This window comes from Garra rufa, chromosome 6 (assembly GCF_049309525.1).
Source record: "Garra rufa chromosome 6, GarRuf1.0, whole genome shotgun sequence".
In the NCBI taxonomy this organism is placed as follows: domain Eukaryota; kingdom Metazoa; phylum Chordata; class Actinopteri; order Cypriniformes; family Cyprinidae; genus Garra; species Garra rufa.
In genome coordinates this window covers 26,664,621-26,686,742 of record NC_133366.1, presented here as the reverse complement: position 1 = coordinate 26,686,742, position 22,122 = coordinate 26,664,621, and the positions used below count along the sequence as shown (strand labels likewise).

The window sequence follows — 22,122 nt, the reverse complement described above, 5'->3', positions numbered from 1 at the left end:
ATAGACTGTGACAGTTTGCAAAGGGTATAAGTAATTTTGGACATGCCACTTTTGTTTGAATGTAAATAAAAGCTGAATGCACAATGATGCCTCTTGTACATCGTCTTATTATCTTTTGGGAGAAGCCTGTGACATTTCCGGTCAAAAAAAAACTTGCTGGTTGAATAAAAGTAACTAAGTCAGAATTTGCCAGGGGTTTGAAAAATATGCTTAAACAGCATTTTATATGCTTAAACAGCATTTAAATGAAACATTATATACATTATAAATGTCTTTACTGTCGCTTTTCAGCATTTTAATGCATCCTTGGTGAATAAAAGTATGTGCTTTAGAAATACCACTAACTGAATACTGTAGGGTCACCAAATATTTGCTTTTATATGAACTCTCAGTTCATAACCGACGATGATGTGGGTGTTTGTTTCTTTAACATTTGTCACTGCAAGTAACAAGGGTCAAAAATGAACACTCTGTAACCATCAAATGCAATAATATCATCTTAGGCGAGTAAATAACACGATGCTACTCTTTTATTTATACCATGTACTATAGAAAAACCTTGTGACTCCGGACATTTTTCTCTCAAGCTTTGGACTGTTCTTTGCAGAGCAAGTCACTAAAGAGACAGAGATAAAATGAACTTTAAAGTGAAAACTCTTTCATTGTTTAAAGTCGTTCCAAACCTGTAAGACCTTTGTTTATCTTCGTAACACAAATAATTTTTTGATGAAATTTGAGAGCCTTCTGACCCTGAACCCTGTTACATGGACTATTTTATCGATGTCCTTACTACCTTTCTGGGCCTTGAATGTGTCAGTTGCATTGCTGTCTATGCAGGGTCAGAAAGCTTTTTGATTTCATCAAAAAGATCTTAATTTGTGTTCCAAAGATGAACAAAGGGCTTATGCATTTGGAACGACATGAAGGTAAGTAATTAATGACAGAATTTTAATTTTTGGGTTAACTATCCCTTTAAACTATGAAAACTTTAATTCCCATTTCATGGAGGAAAACTTTACAAACATTGATTGTAGGCTCACCTATGACACAGAACGGCTTCCTTGCGAAGCGAAGTCGCCCCTGCCATCCTCGGTACCGGCAACAACACCCAGCAGACCAGATTCGGATGATGTACTCAAGCCCAAACACCCCAATCATTACAAACTCCTACAAGACAAAGACATTTTCAAGTTTATTTGAGTGGGGGTGTACTTGTATCATTACAAAACTGTTAACCAACTACATTAAAGCTACTTTATATACATCACTGGTGAAATTAAACAGTGAGAGAAGTAGCATACATTGTGCACACAGCACTTTTTAATAAAGAAGAACAGATGGAGGAGTCCTTGCCTGTCAAATATAATCTGTGGATCAGCTACTTCTTGACATAAGTGGAAAATAACCTAATTATGGATCTATTAGTGAGCTCTGTTTTAGTCATATACTGTATATTTAGTTCTACTTCATACCCTTAGTTTGTCAAGCTACTAGCTACTACACAACTACAGTACAGTTCAAATGTTTTCAAAAATGATTTACTGAAAGCAGAATTTATCTGCCAAAAAAATGAACTAATTGATCTAAATAAACAGTGGAAAAGCACAGAGATTAAGAGCAATGTTTACTGTAAATATCATTATTTCGAAAATTATTCTTTTTAAATAAACCACACTGAAAGTAAAAAGTCAGGATTATCCATTAAATTTACAAATGTTTCCTTTAACCCTAAAACACAGAAAAATCATTTATATTAACGATGGACATACATCGTTGTGCTTGATTAATACTTGCATGCACAAACACAAACTCGTACAAACATGTGCAAACACAATAATGTACACATATGGCAGCAGATGTTGACCTTATGTGGAGTTTCTGACTCAATCCACAGAGGTCAAAGCCATTTTAAAAGATCTCTGTGTTGCTGACTTACTGTACATCCTGTCTTTGCATTGTCAATAAAAGGGCCAGCAGTACGACTGAATAAAAGAACTTATATTACAACCATACAAGCAGCTTCAGAGCACTGCCTACAGATCATAAACATCATACAAATCATGTTTGGTGTCAGCTGAGTCAATAAAACAAATCAGGTCAATTTGTATGGCCATCATTCCCAGTACACAAACCAGCAGGCTTCCAGGAACAGAAAACCACCATAACATGAGCCTTTTATCCAGTGTTCATGTCTCTCACCTGGAGCTGGCTTTTGTCAGGGCTTTGTACTCAAATAACTATTGACAGTATTCCATCATGCTGCATTAAAGGGATCAAGCAAATCACAAGGCCTAAAAGTGGGGCATATTTGGTTGCATTTATATTGTGGTATACTGAGTTTGCTAACTTGACCTGTGCAGTACACTACTATTAACATTTCACCACATTTCCCTCTAAGTATGTTTGGAGACACTGAATTTGGTGGATGGCAAAGGAAATTTTCTGCATAGGGTGCTGAGTATAAAAACTTGCCGGCTAGGACACAAAACAATCTCATCTCCCCTATAAAAATTAACGACCTGATCTCATGACGAAAACGTACCTGTAGGGAACTTTTTCGCAAGATGCGAAATACATATCAATAAGTACAGTTTGCAACAGAAATGAACACTAGAGGCAATAAAACAGCGAGCACTTGTAATCATTTTCGCACACAGTTATGATTAAAGCTCCATATGTTTCGCTTTCCAGACTTAACTACACTTTTACTATAATAAAACCATGGTTAAATTTAGTAAGAGTTTTTCTTCATTTAAATACTGTAACAGTAAAAATCATAGGTGTATACTGTAAAAAGTTTTCACCAGTTTCAACTTAAAAACTTAAGTTTTGCAACTGCCTTAAAATTTTAAGTTAAATCAACTTAAGTCATTTCAACTCACAAGTTAAATCAACTTATTTGTATTGTAATAAGTTAAAATGACAGTTTTAAGCTGATTTAACTTAAAATTTTAAGGCAGCTGCTAAACTTAGGTTTTTAAGTTGAATCTGGTGAAAACGTTTTACAGTGTATAAGGATATACAATATAGAATTATATAAGGCTCCAGACATACAAATAGTTGCGGTCTTACAGTACAGTTAATACAGAGTTCATGTGATGTTTTTTTAAGCTTCTTAGCATGAGACTCTCATGTTCTCATGCTTCATCCTGTTTGGATTTTGTTTGACACTGTAGTTCAGCTCTTACCAAGATCAGGAGACTTTGAGAGGCCATTTCCTGGTGATCTGGAATGGTGGAGAAGACAGACAGCACCAAGCAGCCAAACACCAGGACGAACCTATCAAAAGACAACAGGAAGAACAAAAATTACTTTATTGAAATAATCTGTCACACATGCCAAAAAATTCAACATCAAATTCAAGTGATATTGATAGAATTAAGCACTAAAAGAAACATGTCAAATATTTAAAATGCTAAGTACCACAATGTTAATTTCCTATCAACAATATGAAATATGGCAAGAGGGAAACCACTGTTCAGAGAACAACTGTGTCTGGAGATTTGCATTATTGACCCCTTCAAATAAGGGGTGGGAGACATCTGTATTTGATCATTGGACTTCTGCGTCAGCCGCCTGATTTCTCTCTCTCTTCTATTAGCTTTATCCCTCTTGCTCCATCTAGTCTGGTTCCCACTGTCTCTTTTTCTCAACTACTTGGTCCATTTCCCTGCAAATTCTCATGCCTCTGTTCTTTTTCTCTTTCTGTCTTGCTGCTATATTCTCCAACATACTGTGTTGTTGCAATGTGAAGAGACACTGGTCCTCAGTGTTTCTTGACCTTGCAAGAATGCAGTATGTGTATTGTGTGTATTGTATTTATGAACAAAGAGAATAAAAAAACAAACAAAACAAGTTTTTCTTTTGTCAGTTTTGCCAAGCTAAATTTGTAGTAATAGATGATTCTGATTCTACATTTGTAGTAATAGATGATAGGTTCACATTAATGTGGACCCTATAATTGTTCAGTAGTTTGAAATCACACTTCTAAATCTAAATGCATATATTCTACAGAATTGGTGCAAACTGCTGTCTCACAACCAAAAAACACATTTAAAAAGCATTGAAGTATTCAAATCTTTTTATTAAGATCCTTCTATTTTCTTTTGAAACCCCCAATAATATTTAACATATGAGTAAGCTTAATGTATATAAAATCATCTTTTATTGGGCACTTTCAATTGGGAGGTGGCTGTCAAAAACCCTAACCCCCAAATTTTAACTTACAACAATTATATTTAAATATTTTTTGTATTTTTTTCTATTGTTGTTTTTTAAAGTACCTTCTCGATTCTTTTCAAAAAGTGGTTCAAAAATATTAATTTTATTTTTTCTTTACAAATTATTAAACTTATTAAAATCATGTCATTACCGAAACTGTATTTTTTAGTCCATTGGCTGAGACTGACTTTAACTCCCCCCCTACTGTAACAAACGGGACTCGACGACAGCGTGAATAGATCCAAATGCAGGCTTTATTGTAAAGATCGTAGTCAGGGCAAACAGGGTTGGACACCAGCAAACAGGAACAAATGGGGCAAGACAAAAGCGAAATCCAATAAGGCAGGCGGGGGTCGAAAACCAAGAGGGCAGTCCAAAGTAGCAAAGAACCAAAACAATGAAACTAGGAAGAACTATGGCTAAGACTGAAAACAGAACCATGGCTAGGGCTAGGGGAAAAACAACAAGGAAACTAGGAAACAAGGAAAATGCTTGGTAGAGTTCACAGGAGCAAAACAATACTTCACAACCTCCTGTTTGGCTTGGCCCTGTTTATATGGCTGCCAAACAGGAAGTAACCAGCGAAGCAGCAGAGGGAGCATCAACAGTCAGTGAAAGGCAAGGGCTCCCTCTGCTGGCCTGGCGTTACACCTACATTTATGATCAGAAAATATTTATGTGTCACTCTGTCTCATAGCTACATGGTGAGTAAATAGGCCCAACCATTTGGAGTTAAATGTCTTCAAAGTCTGAAAAATCTCTGCGTAACTTTAAGGAACGTGACTACCGAACAACTTTTTTCGGGCAATTGACCACACTTTTTTTGGAGTTATTTCATAACATTTAGTTTTTATATGTGCACCACTGTTCAGAACTGTGCTAGTTAACCATGTGCTGATTATAGCATCTTTGAGCTAGCTTCAAAACTATCTAAAATTGTCACTACAGAAACATTTGGTGCAGTTTTGGTAGTGACAATATTGATTTTTTTTTGGATGTTATTCTATAGATTTATCATTACCGAAACAGTCACGACCAAAACATGTCATCATTGTTTTGGTAGTCACAAAAGGGAACACATAATCAAAATTTTAATACAGTAATGTAATTTTTTTTTTGTCTTTTATTATGTTTTAGTATGTGCGTTAAAATTCTGAAATGTCATCTGGTCGCTACCAAAGCATTAAAATGTAATGATAGTTTTCGGTTCAATGCACACTACCAGTCAAAAGTTTGGACACTTCCCCATTCTCTTTGATGGGGAAGTGTGCATAAACTTTTGACTGGGAGTGTATATTCAAAATAATGAATCCTTAACTTCGAAATCAGTATGATCAACTTTTTGCCTTTTACAAAGAAAAATTGGATTCAAAATACAACAATTCTCATAGATTAAACTTGAAATTTTTATTTAAACTTTCATTTTTTAATGATTTTCCACTAAAAAAAATGTAATAAAATAACAAAAAAAAAAATGTAGATATAAAACAGATGTTAATAGGTCAATATAACCCTTCTAATTAAACTGTGGTTTGGTAGGGCAAATTTGTGGAGAGGACAAATATTCCAAAACTTTCTGAAAATACAATGAGAATTAAATGCACAGTTACTAGAAATGTGTACCTTGGATATTATACAACCTTTTTTTTTTTTTTGGAAAAAGACACATTTTTGTCAAGATGTTTCCAACTTTAGACCAATTCTCTAATGGCCCATATACTAGAAGTATTAATAACACAAATCACTCAAACTTTGATAAAACCCTTCTTCTGAAACCAAGTAAGATTACATTGCTGACCTCTAACATAGAGCTTCACAGCCTAAAGGCCCATGAAACACATTCCTGTAACCTAATGCAAGTGGACAGAACTGAATAGATCAGTGAAAATACAACCTTGACTGGCCCTTTGGCTTGATGCTGAACAGTCTTTGCTGTAGTCTGCGGCTTTGCACCCAAGAGCATTGATGCAACAATCATTATTCTTACAAATAAGTTCTGCCCTCTTTCCCAGTTTTCTACAAAAACAGCTCTACTTTGCAAAATCATCATTAGAGCTAATTAAGCATCATCTTCATCAAAAATGTTTACAAAATTTTCCCAGTGTATAACTGAAAATTGGAGCTGTGCTTTGCTTTTGAGGCTCCTTTCGAGTGGCGCCATGTGGTTGAGCTGGACTCTGTCTAAACTGACCCGAGTAAACTAGAAGAGGCTGTAATTTAAGACCGTATGAGAAGGGGCTTATAAAATAGAGGTTAAAGGCTTCATCCAGCGTTGGCGCAGCGCTTGTGTGAAAGCAGTGGGCGTGATGGGGCGCCTCAACCTTTGACCTGCCCTCAACTCGGAAACAGCAGCCGAGCTCCTCTATAGAGAACACAGGGCAGAGGGCAGGGGCAGTGTTTTCCATAGGCTGTCATATGGCAATGTCATTGCTGAATGTCTGCATTTGCTCATAATTTCAGTCCTTTATGAACAATATAATTATACAATTTTACATGAGAGTGCTGTGATTTGGCTAGAGGCTCTCACAGACATGCTGATATTCAGGTTGTATATTGCTTTTATACAACCTGATCTCATGACGAACCACAAACCTGTGGTAACGTTTTCACAAGACAAAAAAAAAATACATACTGCCATGTACGTTTTGTGATATATTTAATGTGAAATCTTACCTAAACCTACCCAATAGGATGAACAAAAGTGAATGTGTCGTAAAAACGCAAATCGCAATCATGCCGTTTTAGCTTGTTTTTCGATTTTTCAGCTCCTTCACCATGAGTCATGTTTTTCACAAGATTTGTACCCAAGGATTCCGCATTCTAAGTCCAATTCTGTGCCAGCTGAGCAACGAACAAGCTTGCTGCATCCGGAAAGCAAAACATATGAAGCTGTAATCATAACTGTGTACAAAAACGATTACAAGTGCTTGCCGTTTTACTGCCTCTAGTGTTCATTTCTGTTGGAAACTGCAGTGATATGTACTTATTGGTACGTATTTCGGGTCTTGCAAAAAAGTTCCTGCAGGTACGTTTTCGTCATAAGACCAAGTAGCTTTTATACCAGTGTTGGTATTGTTAAGTAATACATTAAAAAAACATTATAAAATAATTTTGTACAAAAACGATTTCAAGTGCTTGCTGTTTAAACAGCTCTAGTGCTCATTTCTGTTGGAAATATGTTTAATATATGTTTAATAATATGTACTTATTGGTACACATTTCATGTTTTTATTAACTATAACAGTTCATAAAATGTAACAAAAATTCTAAAATAAAATGTAATAAAAAATTTTAATAAAATTAAATAATTAGAAGAAAAATGCTGCTTTGGCAGCTAACTAAAATAAAATAAGTTTACAGGTTGTGGAAGTAAAATGACTAAAACTATAAATAAACATAAAGCTAAATACAATTTTAAAATTATAAAAATGACTAAAGCACAAAAAGTGCTACAACTGAAAATCAAATTAAAACAAAAAATTGAAAATCTAAAAATAAAAGCCAATTTAAAATATTAATAAATATTATGAAAGTAAAAAATAATGTTACACAATAAAATGTACATACTTTGCCTTATTGTTCAATGATCTGCTTAAATGTTAGAAACAATATTGACTGGTTATGTTTAGACAGTTATCAACAGTGTTGGAGGTAACGCATTACAAGTAACACCAGTTATGTAATCAGATGACTTTTTTCAAGTAGCTAGTAAAGTAACACATTACTTTTTCATTTACAAGAAAATAGAGTTACTGATGATTCATTTCAACTATACTTATAAGCACATTTGACTTTAGATAAACTGACATTTGTGCTTTGTTTTTTTTTTATTGCTGAAGAGTCTTGAAGCTTCTTCTCCCATGTTCTACTGTACAGATGCAAATTTACGTTTCCTTTCACTTTTTGGTGTGAAAGCGCCTTTACATTTGCTGAAAATATAACTTTTTATATTAAAAGCAAACAAGCAAGCCCTGCCCAGATTTAAAAAGTAACGCAAAAGTAATGGAACGCATTACTTTACATAAAAAGTAACTAAGTTACAACACTGGTTAACAGTTACTTGTTTAGGTCCTGAATGAATACGCATTTTTGAATGAAGTAGTTAAGTGAATTATTCAATGACTCACTCATAAAAACAGTCACTTGTTTCATTCCTAAATGAAAAAAGTTTTTTGAATAAATCAGGTGAATGAATGATTCAGTGACTCACCTGCCACCATCTACTGAAGGAGTCACTGAAAAATCCCTTCTGCCATTACACAGATTGATAGTTTGTCTGGAACTCACCAACACAGAAGCGGAATGATACAATCATTAAAAAGTCATGGTGCTGTTTAGCTCGACCAATAAGATTTGAGCACAGGAACAAACTCTTGTGTAATTTCCAATAAAAACTTGTGAGTGGAAACGAAATAAATAAATAAAATAAAAATTGCAGGGTGACATTTGCAACAACCACCTATACTGGATAGATGGTTGAAATGAAGTAGTGGAGAATGTAGAGTGCAATAGACAGTACAATTAGATGTCAAGCAGCCAGCGCCTGTCTGTTCTTTAGGGCTGTAGTATTTAAAGAGAGCCCTTCTACTCTCCTGCCTCTTGTCAGCTCACTCAGACAGGACTATTTCAGTTCAGCGCCCAGGGCTAAAACACTCTTTTTTTTTTCCAGAGGAAAAAAGAACAAGTGCATGGAACTGAAGTAGCTCCCCTCATCAATCATCTGTTAGGCCTAGCTAATTACACAACCCTGCTCTCCTACCTTGTTCTTTTGTACCTGCGTGTCATTTCCTGCCCTGGTGGGTGGCAGTTGGTGTCTGTGGAGTGTCATGGCCTTTGATGTTGAAAGAGAGGATCTTAACATTTACATGCAGACCACAGTAAACACACACACATTGCTCTCTCAAGTGGCACTTAATGGGCATCGTTTTGCATAATCAAATTGATTTGTTTTGAAGGTGAGTGCCAGGGACGAGTGACTAATGAACCAAATCTCCCTCTCTCACACAGATATGTATCACGCCATATAATCATTTCACATTTGATGTTAAAAACAGCAGATGGAAGCCTGAAATGTGTTTTTTCCAATCTCTATCACTATAATTTATATCACTAAACATGCACACATAATATTATACATAGTTAATAATCGAGTTATTACATCTATTTGCCTTTTTAAGCAAATAGCAGTGTAGTAGTGAACTCACATTGTGCTGTAAAGACTGTGTGCATGTCTTAAAATCCTGTACAATTACATGCAAAGCAGGGGGAAAGAGCGACAAATCTGGTATTTTTGCATAAAAGCTTTTTTCTTCTTCACTGATGTGCTGTCTAGTGGTTGCTCTATAAGCACATGTGTGAGCCTCAGCAACAGAAAAGACCCAGCAATCCGGCAAACGCTACTGATGTGTGAGCTGTCCGTGGTCCTGCATGCGATTATAAAAGCTGCACAGAAGGTCTGTAACGAATCTTGACGCACAGGCAATGATCACCAAAATCCTCTCAAAGCTGTTCCGGACCCTAAAAAGTTAGAGTTGACATCTGTAATTAACGCACCCATATCAGTAAAACAAAACACGCTTAGAAGCTAGCTGGCTCTAACCTTACAAGAGTAACCTTGCAACCTTATGTAGCTGCTCTCAAGCAATAAAATCTCTGACTTACATAAATGTAAAAGAAAATATGTATGATCAGTGCTTCTCAGGGGTCTGCATGGGGCCAATTATGGGTCTCAGTAAACTTCGAAATAAAGCCCTTAAAGTGTGAGTTCAGCCAAAAAATGAAAATTCTGTCTTTAATTACTTACCCTTGTTCATCTATGGAACACAAATTCAAATATTTTGATAAAATCCGAGAGCTTTCGGACCCTGCATAGACAGCAATGCAACTGAACAAAAAAGGTAGTAGAAATGTTTTAAACAATGTCCTACTACCTTTCTGAGCCTTGAATGTGTCAGTTGCATTTCTGTCTACGTCTATAAGGTCAGAAAGCTGTCAAATTCCACCAAAAATATCTTAATTTGTGATCTGAAGATGAACAAAGGTCTTACGGGTTTGGAATGACTTGAGGAGGAGTAATTAATGACAGAATTTTCATTTTTGGGTGAACTCCCTTTAAGATTATTTTAAATGATTTAGAATAAGACAAAACAAGCACAGTGTGAATAGTTGAATACAATAAACGGAAGGCATGGATACAGTATATGTGACCCTGGACCACAAAACCAATCATAAGGGTAATTTTTTTAAATTGAGATTTATTCATGACCTGAAAGCTAATAAATAAGCTTTTCACTGATGTATATTTTGTTAGGATAGGACAATATTTGGCCGAGATACAACTATTTGAAAATCTGGAATCTGATGGTGCAAAAACAAAACAACTGAGAAAATCGCCTTTAAAGTTGCCCAAATGAAGTTCTTAGCAATGCATATTACTAAACAAAAATTAGGTTTCGATATATTTATGGTAGGAAATTTACTTAATATCTTCAAGGAACATAATCTTTACTTAATATCCTAATGATTTTTGGTATAAAAGAAAAATCAATAATTTTGACCCATACAAAGAATTTTTGCCTATTGCTACAAATATACCTGTGCTGCTTAAGACAAATGAGATTCCTATTTTTAAAAATTAAAGTTATTTGTCTACCTAGAGAAGTTGGGAAACTCCATGAGCATTTTCGTAATTAAAAAATTTTAAACATTTTTTTGTCTAGTCCAAACTATATATTTAAAATATTTTAACCTTCATATTTTCTAGCTCTATTTTTTTTATCAGGTAGAAACCCTACATAAAAATATTCATAAAAATCAGTATCCTTTTTTTTAATCTAGTCAAGAGTCATGCAAATTGAGTGGGATTAAACTATTAAACTTCTGGAATCCTGAAATTATAACTATTTTAATTATGATTAAGTAAAGTTTTTTAAATTGCAATTATTTTAATTACTTATCTATGGACACGGAAATGTACAAAAAGCCCCAGACGTATCCAAATATAAAACAAAAAGTGTAGATGATTACTGTAAGTGTGACCTACAAGACCTTCAAAGAACAAAATCCCCCAACTTGTCCAAAAGTAAAACAAATGAAATGCAACTAACCTTACAAGCAGTATTGCCCAAACAAACAAACAAAATCTCTAGACCTGACCAACTGTAAAATAAGCTACCTGATCTCATGATGAAAACATACCTGTGGGAACTTTTTTGCAAGACGCGAAATAGGTACCAATAAGTATCACTGCAGTTTCTAACAGATTTGAACACAGCGTAAAACAGCGAGCACTTGAAAAACATGACTCACGATGAAAGAGCATAAAGATGAGAGATCGAAAAACAAGCTAAAACAGCATGCTTGTGATTGCGTTTTTTTGTCACTTTCACTTTTGTTCATACTATTAAGTGGTAGTATGCTTTAAGTAGCTTTAAGTGTAGTGCAGACTGTATGTTATTTTAAAACGTCATGGAGCATTACAGTTATAGCGCCACTCAACGGACATTTAAAGAAACGTTCAAAACCAACGTCACATAAAATGTACCATACATAAGTTCATCTGTTTCAGGAAAAAACAAACAATTTTAATGCCACTCAGTGGACTTTTCACATTGAATATGTCACAAAACGTACATGGTGTTACGTATTTCACGTTTTGCACAAAAAGTTCCCACAGGTACATTTTCGTCATGAGATCAGGTATAAAAAATATATTTAGAAGCTAGCATGGTGTCTCTGTGTCAGAGACAGGAGGACTGTCCTAACATAAACAAGACAAAGAGTAAGTGCGTATAGGGAGGGATTGAATATCATGCTTTTCAAAAACACAAATATACAGCAATGCCAGCTGTCCATTAAAGCAAGTGCAGCATCTGTTTATACAATAATGACATTATTCTACACCACAAGGCTTAATTTCCAAGCAACAAAACAAACAATCACCACAAAACCCGTCAATTATTCTGTATACAGTCTCTCTTTAGATTTATATGCTTACAATTCGCTTTTCAACCATGTCTTTACTTCAGTCTTTGTCTAAACTATGTTAGCAGTAACAGGCTGCCGTCAGCCCGTCTCACCATGTGAACCACACTGCTGCAGTGTCACTGGCTTCATATCAGCATTTGAGCTAGTGTTGTGCTGATGCTTTTCTCCTACTGTGAAAAGGTTCTCTTATGTCTCTTAATATTCTTTATAAAGAAAGTTGATACGTTTTTGTCGCATTTGAAGCCAATGCCATCAGGGGTAGGAATCAATGCAGGGAATGTTTGATCATGCATTCAGCCCAACCAGAACTTAATCCCACAAGAAATATGCTCATTCATTTGTCAGTATTACATAACCAGAACTTCATCCACCTTGAAAAGAATAAATTAGACATCCTTACAGCTCAAATAATGAATGGGGTTTTACTGAATAATTCATGCAAGTGCTTAAACAAAAATACTAAAGTAGCTTCACATTTATGCTCTTAAATCCTCCCAAATCCCAGCATGTAAAAGTCTCTACATGATGTGTCACATATACACTACCAGTCAAAAGTTTTTGAACAGGAAGATTTTTACTGTTTTTTTAAAGTTCTCTTCTGCTCACCAAGCCTGTATTTATTTGATAAATAGAAATAGAAAACAGTTTTAAATAGTATAAATATTTCAAAATTGTACTTTTTGCTGCACTTTGGTTCAAATAAATAAAGAGACTTCTCTAAAAACTTTAAAAATCTTACTGTTCAAAAACTTTTGACTGGTAGTGTATAATGATAAATACGTACTGTATCTTCTATTTTTTTAAATCTGTAATTTAAATTAAGGTGTTTTGTGTTAAATGTTTCATCATTTACTTAATATTTGCATTATTTTAATGCCATGTGTGTTAGCCTGTTGGACATACCACTTACAGTTTTCATCATAAATTTGCTCTTCACCACTCTTACTAACTGCACAGTTATAATGCAAATGAGAGAACGTGAGACAGTCAAAGACTGGTACTACAGCCAGCACTTATAACCCTCCACTGTACTGTAAGTCTTCCATGAGAGCCTGCTCATGGGACGTCTGGGTTTCTGCATCAACTGATGTGCGATAAAAGTGAAGGGATGAAAGAGTTGCTTACCCCTTTGATGACAACAGCTCCAGACAAAATTGCTTGTTAGCATACAGCTCTAGCCTAAGAAACTTACAGTAGACTGCACATGTAAACGCACTTGCAACATAAAAGAAGTTTAGCAAGTCTGTGTTTAAAGATTTTAGTGTTTAGTAGCACACTGAGATAAGCTGTGCCAGAGGCTAATCTTTACAGTATCAAAGCACTATGCTTTATCTCAGCACACTAACTCTGAGCGACTGCTGGTTTACACTGCAAGATTGCAGTGAACAGAAGCGATTTGCATCAATATACACAGTTTTGGCCAGTGTGCTTAGAAGGCAAAATCTGATATGCAAGAAATTATAAATGTCCTTGGGTGGTCATCGATAAATGGACTGAGATTTCAATTGGCCAAAAGTATTTTTTGCACTTTGGGACATAAATTATATACCAGTAATGGCACCCTTACACTTTTAAGGCTGGACACCACATTCCTGTTGAAAAAACAGCATATGATGGTAGGTATGTTTTGAATCATGGCATCTGGTTTAAGCTTGTTTAAGCTTGTCCTTGGTTGGTCATGAGCTTGTTTGAGCTAGTATGAGCTGAACCAGCTCATAACCAGCTCAGGAGCAACGTAAACAAGCTCAAACCAGCTGCCATGCTTAAAAATACATAACCAGCATATGCTGTTTTTTTTTTTTTTTTTTTTAACAGGGATGACTTTTGCTAGTATTTAACGTCTGGAGGACTTGATGCTAGTTCTGAAAGTCAGTCAGTCTGTCATTTTTGGGTAGTTGGAGTTGACAGATTTCAAAGAAAATCACATGATAAGCACAAACTTAGATTTTTTTTAGATGAGTCCATACAGGATTTCAAACAAATTTTAGATAACATTGTTTTCATCCATCATGCATATTCTAGCAACAAGGCACATGCTTCTGTGTGAGTTTGTTGTGTCTGGAATGATTTAAAAGTCTGGTTGTGTGTGATCTTCAGTCGTTTAGTGTATGAGGCCTAGTTTTTCTCTATAACCATTTACAAAGTCGACAAGTGTATGATGTGCAAATGTTACAAGTGTTACAAATCTGTTCAAAGAATAGTCATGTAGCGTAGTTTACGATGTTTTCAAGATGTTCAGATCTTCAGTCAAAAAGAAATGTAGTTTTTGGATGAAAACATTTCAGGATTTTTCTCTATATAGTGGACTTTAATAGGAGTCAACGGATTGAAGGTCCAAATTGCAGTTTCAATGCAGCTTCAAAGGGCTCTAATTGATCCCAGCTGAGGAATATGGGACTTATTTAGCAAAATGATCGTCATTTTCTAAAAAAAAATAAAATTTATAGACTTGCATGCATTACATAGTCATGTTGGAAAGGTCATGTGTGATGTAGGAGGAAGTACTGACCCAGTGTTTACAAACTGAACGTGCAAAGAAAGTCAATCACTTTTTACAAAAAAAAAAAAAAAAAAAAGGTAAAAGCAATGTTGGACAATTTTGAAGTTTTTTCCCTCACCTTTCCTTTTTGAAAAGGAATACACAGATGAAGAACTAACAAAGTCAGGTTGGAAAAGCAAGTGCAAGATGAGATTTTTTTTTTTAGAAAATGACTATTCATTTTGCTAGACAAGACACTTCTTCTGCTAGGATTGTGTAGAACCATTTTAAGCTGCATTGAAACTGCATTAAAGCTGCAGTTTGGACCTTCAACCCACTGGGGTCCACTATATGGAGAAAAATCCTGAAATGTTTTCCTCAAAAACCTTAATTTCATTTCGATTGATGACATGGATGACATAGGGGGTGAGTAAATTATCAGGAAATTTTCTGAAAGTGAATTAATCCTTCAATTGTGAACACTATGACATGTATGTGTTATACAAGCAAATACATGCTTTATTAATCCCATGATGACAATTGCAGATTTATGTGTGGCTTATATAAAACTCAACTATTGCCTGACTTCAGGGTCAAAGTCCTGAAGAGCTATGCAGCTATACAGTTTAATTCAGAGTTTAATTCAAACTAATGATGTGAGTGCTAAGAGAAATGTAGTTCATGAACTGTGTTTAATGCAACACCACCTGAAGTGTGCTTCTAAAGAGGGAGAAATTACCTTAGAACTTAATGAAAGGACATTAATGTAGAAAGTGACGCATGGTTGCACAAAGTATGATGAATGCCTAAAAATTGAACTTTTTAAACCCTGGCTCATTGGAAAGATGTGCTTGTGGTGATATGTCTGCAAAATTATATTACATTGCTTCTTGCACATTTGCACATTTAGCGGCAGTTCGAAAATGAAATGTCCGGTAAGTAGCACTAAAAAGGTAATGCTCTACAGCATTTGAAAATAACTATACCAGGCAGCTACATTAAACTCATGAAACATGAGATAAAAACACAATTCCTGAAGCAACAATACCATTTTATCTTGCTTATAAGACTTTGAGCTCTTTTACTTTTGTCTTGTGGGAATCACACCTGAATGCTTCACATTGAACGCACAAAGCTGTACCAGGTGAGCTACGGAGCAAGTTTACAACATCAGAAAAGCCAAACATATAGAGTCGATTTTGTAATACGAATGTAAAGCTGTATTAGTGTACAAATCAAGCACTGTGGTAAAAGGCACTGCATGAAAACAAGTCTTTATTAATGATATTGATTATGAACTTCCCCATAATCATAATTTGTTTGAAAAGGAACAAAAGTTGTTGGTGTTTTACTGCTACTAGTGTTTGTCTCAGCTGGAAAATGTAAAACATATGTAAGATTTTTTGTAGATACATGCATGTTTTTTTTCAATAAGCCTAGTTTTTTGCATCCTTTTAGAAAGAGTGAAATAGTTTAGAATACCATGAAATAGTGACAGGACATACTTCAAGAGGTCTCAATTTGTGTTCCACAGAAAAGAAAAACATGACAGAATTTTAATTTGCGGTTAGACTGTTTCTTTTATAAACCACCACCTGTCAAGGTGAAGATTTTAACTCACTGAAAATGAAGTGCAGAAAAGAGGAAGTTTTTCATGAGACCAAGAGACTTTCCAGAATGTTCAAATATTATAATAAAAAAGCACATACATCAGATTTGAACATAAAGTCCCCTCCTGCTGACTGGCTTTTCTTTCATCTTAATATAAACTGTTTTTCTGTGCTTCTTAGGAGAAACTGTGATTGTTTAGCCATGTTGAGAGAACAGCAGCTCCTGCAGTTTCTGTGCCTGAAATAAAGCCCTGGCATAGTAATTGAGGAACTGCAGGGGTCCAGATGCTGAGAGGGCTAGAGGATTACTGCAGTGCTTCTTCCACTTCTAAACCAGCTGCTTCAGAATTTAACAACTCAATCTGCACAAATTGGTTAGTATGTACTGAAATCTTCCAAACGGTTTAAGGAGGTTTATGTTTCCAAATGACTGAATGCCCTGTAGGAAATCATTTTGTCACAGCAGAATCCCTATAAACATCTTCTTTTGTTTTATAAGTTTACGTTAAAATTCCTCCCATATCCCAAATTGTCACTTTGCTTTGCTTTTGCTTTGCAACACCTACCTAGCACTACCCCATCAACCTCCCACCAACTTTCCTTGTTTCCCTCCAGCATGATACCTCTGACAAACCACAATTAAAGAATAACAGATGGATTGCATGCGTCAACCGTCTAATGATATTTAGCAAGGCAGAACACTTGGAGTGAGAGGAACAGCTGGGCACACCAAATAACATTATAATCCTACTAAGTTTGTAGAATAACTCCTTTAAATGCTCTGTCATGACAGTTTGCTTACAGACCACTGAGAGAAGAGTAATTTAGTACTTTAGTAAGTAGCAAAAATAAACATAAGACAAGTATGTTTAATTCTTTTTTAAACATACTAAATAATCGCATCTGTGTGCATGTTCAAACTACAATTATGCCTTATTAAACACATATTAACAGCAGCGCATATATTCTTTAATAGTCTTTGATAATCGTTCTTGCCCTTTCGGCTAATGGACAGCCAGACTCACACATAAAACTGAGGAGCAATTTATATATTAGGATCTTGGATATTGCTGATATATGAGTCGATATATGAGGTCACACAATAAATCCACAAAGTCTATTATCACCTCTAATGTTTGATGAACTGTTTGAAGAAAATCAATATGTAATATAAATGTCCCACATCCATCAAACACTTTTAAACACTAAACTGAAAACAGCCTTGATTGCAATATAAGCTTTTTAGAAAGTTATAGATCAAATCCATTTCCCCAGTTTCACACTTAATTATATAAGATAGAGATATAGGTACGGTGGGCTTATGTGTCAATAAGTGATGAAACAATTCCATAGTCGCAACATTGCCTAGACGTAACACGATAGCTTACTGTTCACCCCTAAATAAAAAAGCAAAAAACAAAAGAAAATACAGTGACCTGAAAGCACCCCATGCAGTTTTTTTTACAATATTGGACTGACATCCCAGATACTTTACGAAAACTGCATTTATAATACATTGGAAGGTATGTTTTTTAATGTAGTATTTAGTTATAGCTCAGGTTTAAGTAAGGCTGCCACAGAAAAGAGTTCACAGATCAAGTCAATGAAATTACTAATATGGGACCAAATGAGACTTATACATCCACTGGCATTAAGATGCAATTTTGATTAAATTCAAAAGGACAAATTAATTTGAATTAACATGGCATTTGAACTTGAATCTATCTACAGAGCTGGATAGAATACTTACAAATTGTTGTCCATTACTGATTACAGATTACATAAAGAAAATTGTAATTAATAATGTAATCTAGGTTACTACTTTTTAGATTACTTTTAGATTACTTAATAAAAAAACTGTGTGTATATATATATATATATATATATATATATATATATATATACACACACATACATATTCATTAATAGTTAATGCAATCTAGGTTGCTACTTTTTAGATTACTTTTAGATTACTTAAAAAAAAATCAAACTATATATGTAAGTTTTTTTTTTTGGTAAACTCTTAAAAATAAAGGTGCTTCACGATGCCATAGAAGAACCATTTTGGTTTAAATGGTTCCATAAAGAACCTTTAACATCTGAATAATCTTTCTGTTTCACTGTTTTTTTTTGTGGCGAAAGAAGGTTCTTCATTATAAAAAGTTAAGAAAGAGATGGTTCTTTAAAGAACTTTGACTGAATGGTTCTTTGTGGAACCAAAAATGGTTCTTCTATGGCATCGCTGTGAAGTACCTTTTAAAGCACCTTTATTTAGTGTATCAACATCATAAAATTCATTATATGTTTCATTAAACCAGGCTTTCCCACACTAGGCAAAATGTAAGAACTGCAGTAGGTTTGTGAGTTCATAAAAAGCTAATATTTAATTAAATCATAAAAATGTAAAATATTTTAAATGTAAAATATAAAATATAAAAATGTAATGTAAAAAATAATTAAAAACCTAGAACACTAAACATCAAAATCAATGACATTATACAGCTGAAGTCTTCCAGATTTGAAATAATTTTGTCCAAACTGTATTATTTCTTACTTGGTCAAACTGCTAGAGTTGCTATTTTACATTAAATTCACAAACTCGATTTGCAATTTCTTTTATACGACATTTGTGATATAGTCAAAGCTAAATGGTATGACACAGTAGGGTTTAGATTGGAAAGAATCAATAAATTATGAATAATTCACTGCCACTGTGTGAGTAATATGTAATTATCTATTCCATAAAAAATAACTGTAAACTGATGAGTATTTTAAAATGTAATATACTGTAATTACAACTTTTGAAATTTGATTATATAATCCAGATTATATGTAATCAGTTACTACCCATCTATCTATCTATCTAGAGGACGTCAAGGTGTCTAAAATTGTTGCCATAACCAGTTACACAACGCCGGCTATACTACTCAATGTCTCATTTTATGTACATAAATTAATAAAATGGCAGGAAATTGGTTTAAATGTTAGTATGAGATATTAAGCAAATACATATGCTCACGCAGACTTGAAAGTCTGAAAAAATACTGGATTGTATTCTACAGCCATCTGGCAGTAAAGGCACAGACTCTACACCCAGACACTTAGTGCAAACTGTGTTAAATCTGTCGCCCCACTTTAAACGGCAACCATTCATCAGACCTGTTTATATGTGAAGCTAAATCTCATCTGATTGATCGCGGCCTTCTCTTTCTGCCTCTCCTCAAACGGGTATTAATGACAGAGGGTCACACAGTAATGAGACACCCAGACACCTTCTTCTACTCTCATAATGATGGCGGTTCCTCTCTCAGGGGACGGGGTCTGTGTTGTTCTCTCTGCAGGCGCGCATCCAGGGAAAGAAATTTTTATGGGCCGCACAGTCTTAGTGAAAGATGATAATGGCTTTTAAAATTCCTGACATTTACCACAATTGTCAATTATAAATCTTTCATCTGGTTCAGTGACATAAAAGCCTGCCTGTGAGGATGAAAAAAGTGAAGATTTAAAAAAAAATAGTTCTTAGAAATATACCTTTTGTATTCATGTTGGATTTGTTAAACTTTTATGTAATCTTCAGGAAAGGTTACACCTTGAATACATGTGAATGTTGTAGTGCCTGGAGCCAATCAGACATGAAATAACTAGTTATATTCCTTAAATGACTTCTCCCCCATGATTAACACCTATGTGCTATGAGCCAGTCCTTTGTTCACTATCCAGCTCATCCCCCCACCATCAAGATAAGACTCCTACCAGAAATGCAGGGAAAGATAGACTTTCCTTATTCAGACATGCAGTCCCACATACAGTTATATAGAAATGTACACGTATCAATGTGTTACCTTTTCTTATATTGTTGTTTCTGTTATGTATGTCGGCCTCAAACATTAATCCGCAATAGGTGAATTATTGTGCATGCTAAGACTCTCACATTTAGAATCACTCAGTCAAACGAGAAGATACATAGATCATGTTTGGTGTCTATGAGCAGCATTTATTATTCCCTAAATGTTAATGTTTGTGGCATCTTAATAACTCCTTGCTTTATATGTATTATTGAACTTTTGAAAGTTTTGTGGCCAAACAACCAATCAGCTTCCACATGCGAAACCCCATTGTGAGAGACAAAGACTTTCAATCTTCCCTCCAAAACTCAGATCAACCGGATTGGACAAGGTCCAACTGTGGGCGTGAACGACCTACAGGTTTATAAACCTCCCCTCATCTCTCTCTCGCTTGCTCTTGCCTTCGGGACACAAAGACACGTCACCCGCACCTCCCCCCAGATCCATGGGGGGGGGGGGGTCTCACCTAGCGGAGGAGATGATGAGGCCTGCAATACTGGAAAGGACTTTCTGAACTGAACACAAACGGAACAATGCACAACAACAACAAGCTTGCAAGTTTTATAAAAGAAACGATTTCAGGATGTTCAGAACCGTTTCATTCCTGTCCCTTTGCAAACTCACTTTCTCTCTCTCTCTCTCTCTCTCTCTCTCTCTCTCTCTCTCTCTCTCTCTCTCTCTCTCTCTTACTCTCTCTCTCTCGCGCGTTCTCTGTCTATTTGTGTTTTATGTACGTTTGTCTATGTGCAATCGTTTGTAAGTAGAATAGTTTAATAAACAACCATATATTCACATATAATGATTCTCTGTGCTGAATGCTTACATTACAAAGTCACTTAAACTGTTTCGATCTCATATTGCTACCTTAAGCCCTATTCTGTTCAATTGTTTTAACTCCGTTCTGGTTAGTAAAAACGCGTTGCCGTGACGACGGGCCAACGTCAGAGTAATGGGTATCGCTGAATAATTTGCTGGACAAAGAAACCAGTCGATATCGTTATTACTGTTACTGATCAGAAACTGGAAATTGCGTATATTTAATGACGATTATTATACACGATTTCCTGTGAGTTAAACTACTTTCCCTGACTGAAATGTATGTTTTAAATAACTCATTTCATCCTATTCATTGGTCGTAAGACCTGGTGGAGTTTGCAGTGTATATGTGATGAGAGGAACAGTCTCATACATATACACACATATATTGATCATCTTAAATTCTTTGAGCTAACCAAAATTCTCTACATTAATTGGCGTGAGAATGCGGGCAGTTTTAAACTATGTGATGTGAGCAGCTCAGGAATAATTTGTGTGTCTGCATGCTTGTGTATTCAAACTCGGCTCGCGACTCGCGTCTCTTTTGTTTGTGTGTGTGTGTGTTAGAACGGTGTGGCCAAGCCCACCTTTAACACCTTCACAGATGTTTGAGCCTCTCGCACAGAGAAACTAAACCGCTGTTGAAGATGTAACTTAACTGCAGTTTATATATTGACCCTATAAAACGAAGAAATCTTTTATAGAGCGTCCTAAAGCCACCCTAAATTGAGCGAAGAAAACCTCTATTTTTGCGTGAAGAAGCTGATTGAGCGATGTTCCTCTTTCACCTTACAATGGCCATATCTTTATATTTTGAGTGTAGATAGATTAGCCATTGATGTGCACTCCAATGCTAATCAGCTATCTTGCTCCTTTGGGTTAAAACCTCAGCTTAGCTAACTGATCAGGTTGACCCCGTTTGCTCGTCGAATAGATTTAATATAGTAAACAACTTCGCGTTATTACTGTACAAATCTTGATCGAGTGTTATTTATTTGTTTTGTGCAAAGCACACACAAGTCTTGTGTCAGCAGGCTGACTCAAGATCAAAGTGCACGCATCGTAACTAAGCAACCTTTTAATAGTGTAAGCATCCTATTAAGTTAAAGTTTGCAAAACATGTACCTGTGTTCAGTAAAACGGACACAAGAAATATACACCCGCG

At 35.2% G+C, this 22,122-nt stretch overlaps 1 protein-coding gene across 1 annotated transcript in view; it reads right to left on the bottom strand.

Annotated features, from left to right (window-relative positions):
• Positions 1-22,122, bottom strand: part of kcnq5b (potassium voltage-gated channel, KQT-like subfamily, member 5b) — a 147,413-nt gene that overhangs the window by 40,655 nt on the left and 84,636 nt on the right. Inside the window, exons 2-3 of the mRNA XM_073842231.1 lie at positions 3,189-3,279; positions 1,041-1,167 (exon numbers count right to left, since the gene is read on the bottom strand). Coding sequence (XP_073698332.1) covers positions 1,041-1,167; positions 3,189-3,279 — 218 coding nt within the window. The remainder of the gene's footprint in view (positions 1-1,040; positions 1,168-3,188; positions 3,280-22,122) is intronic.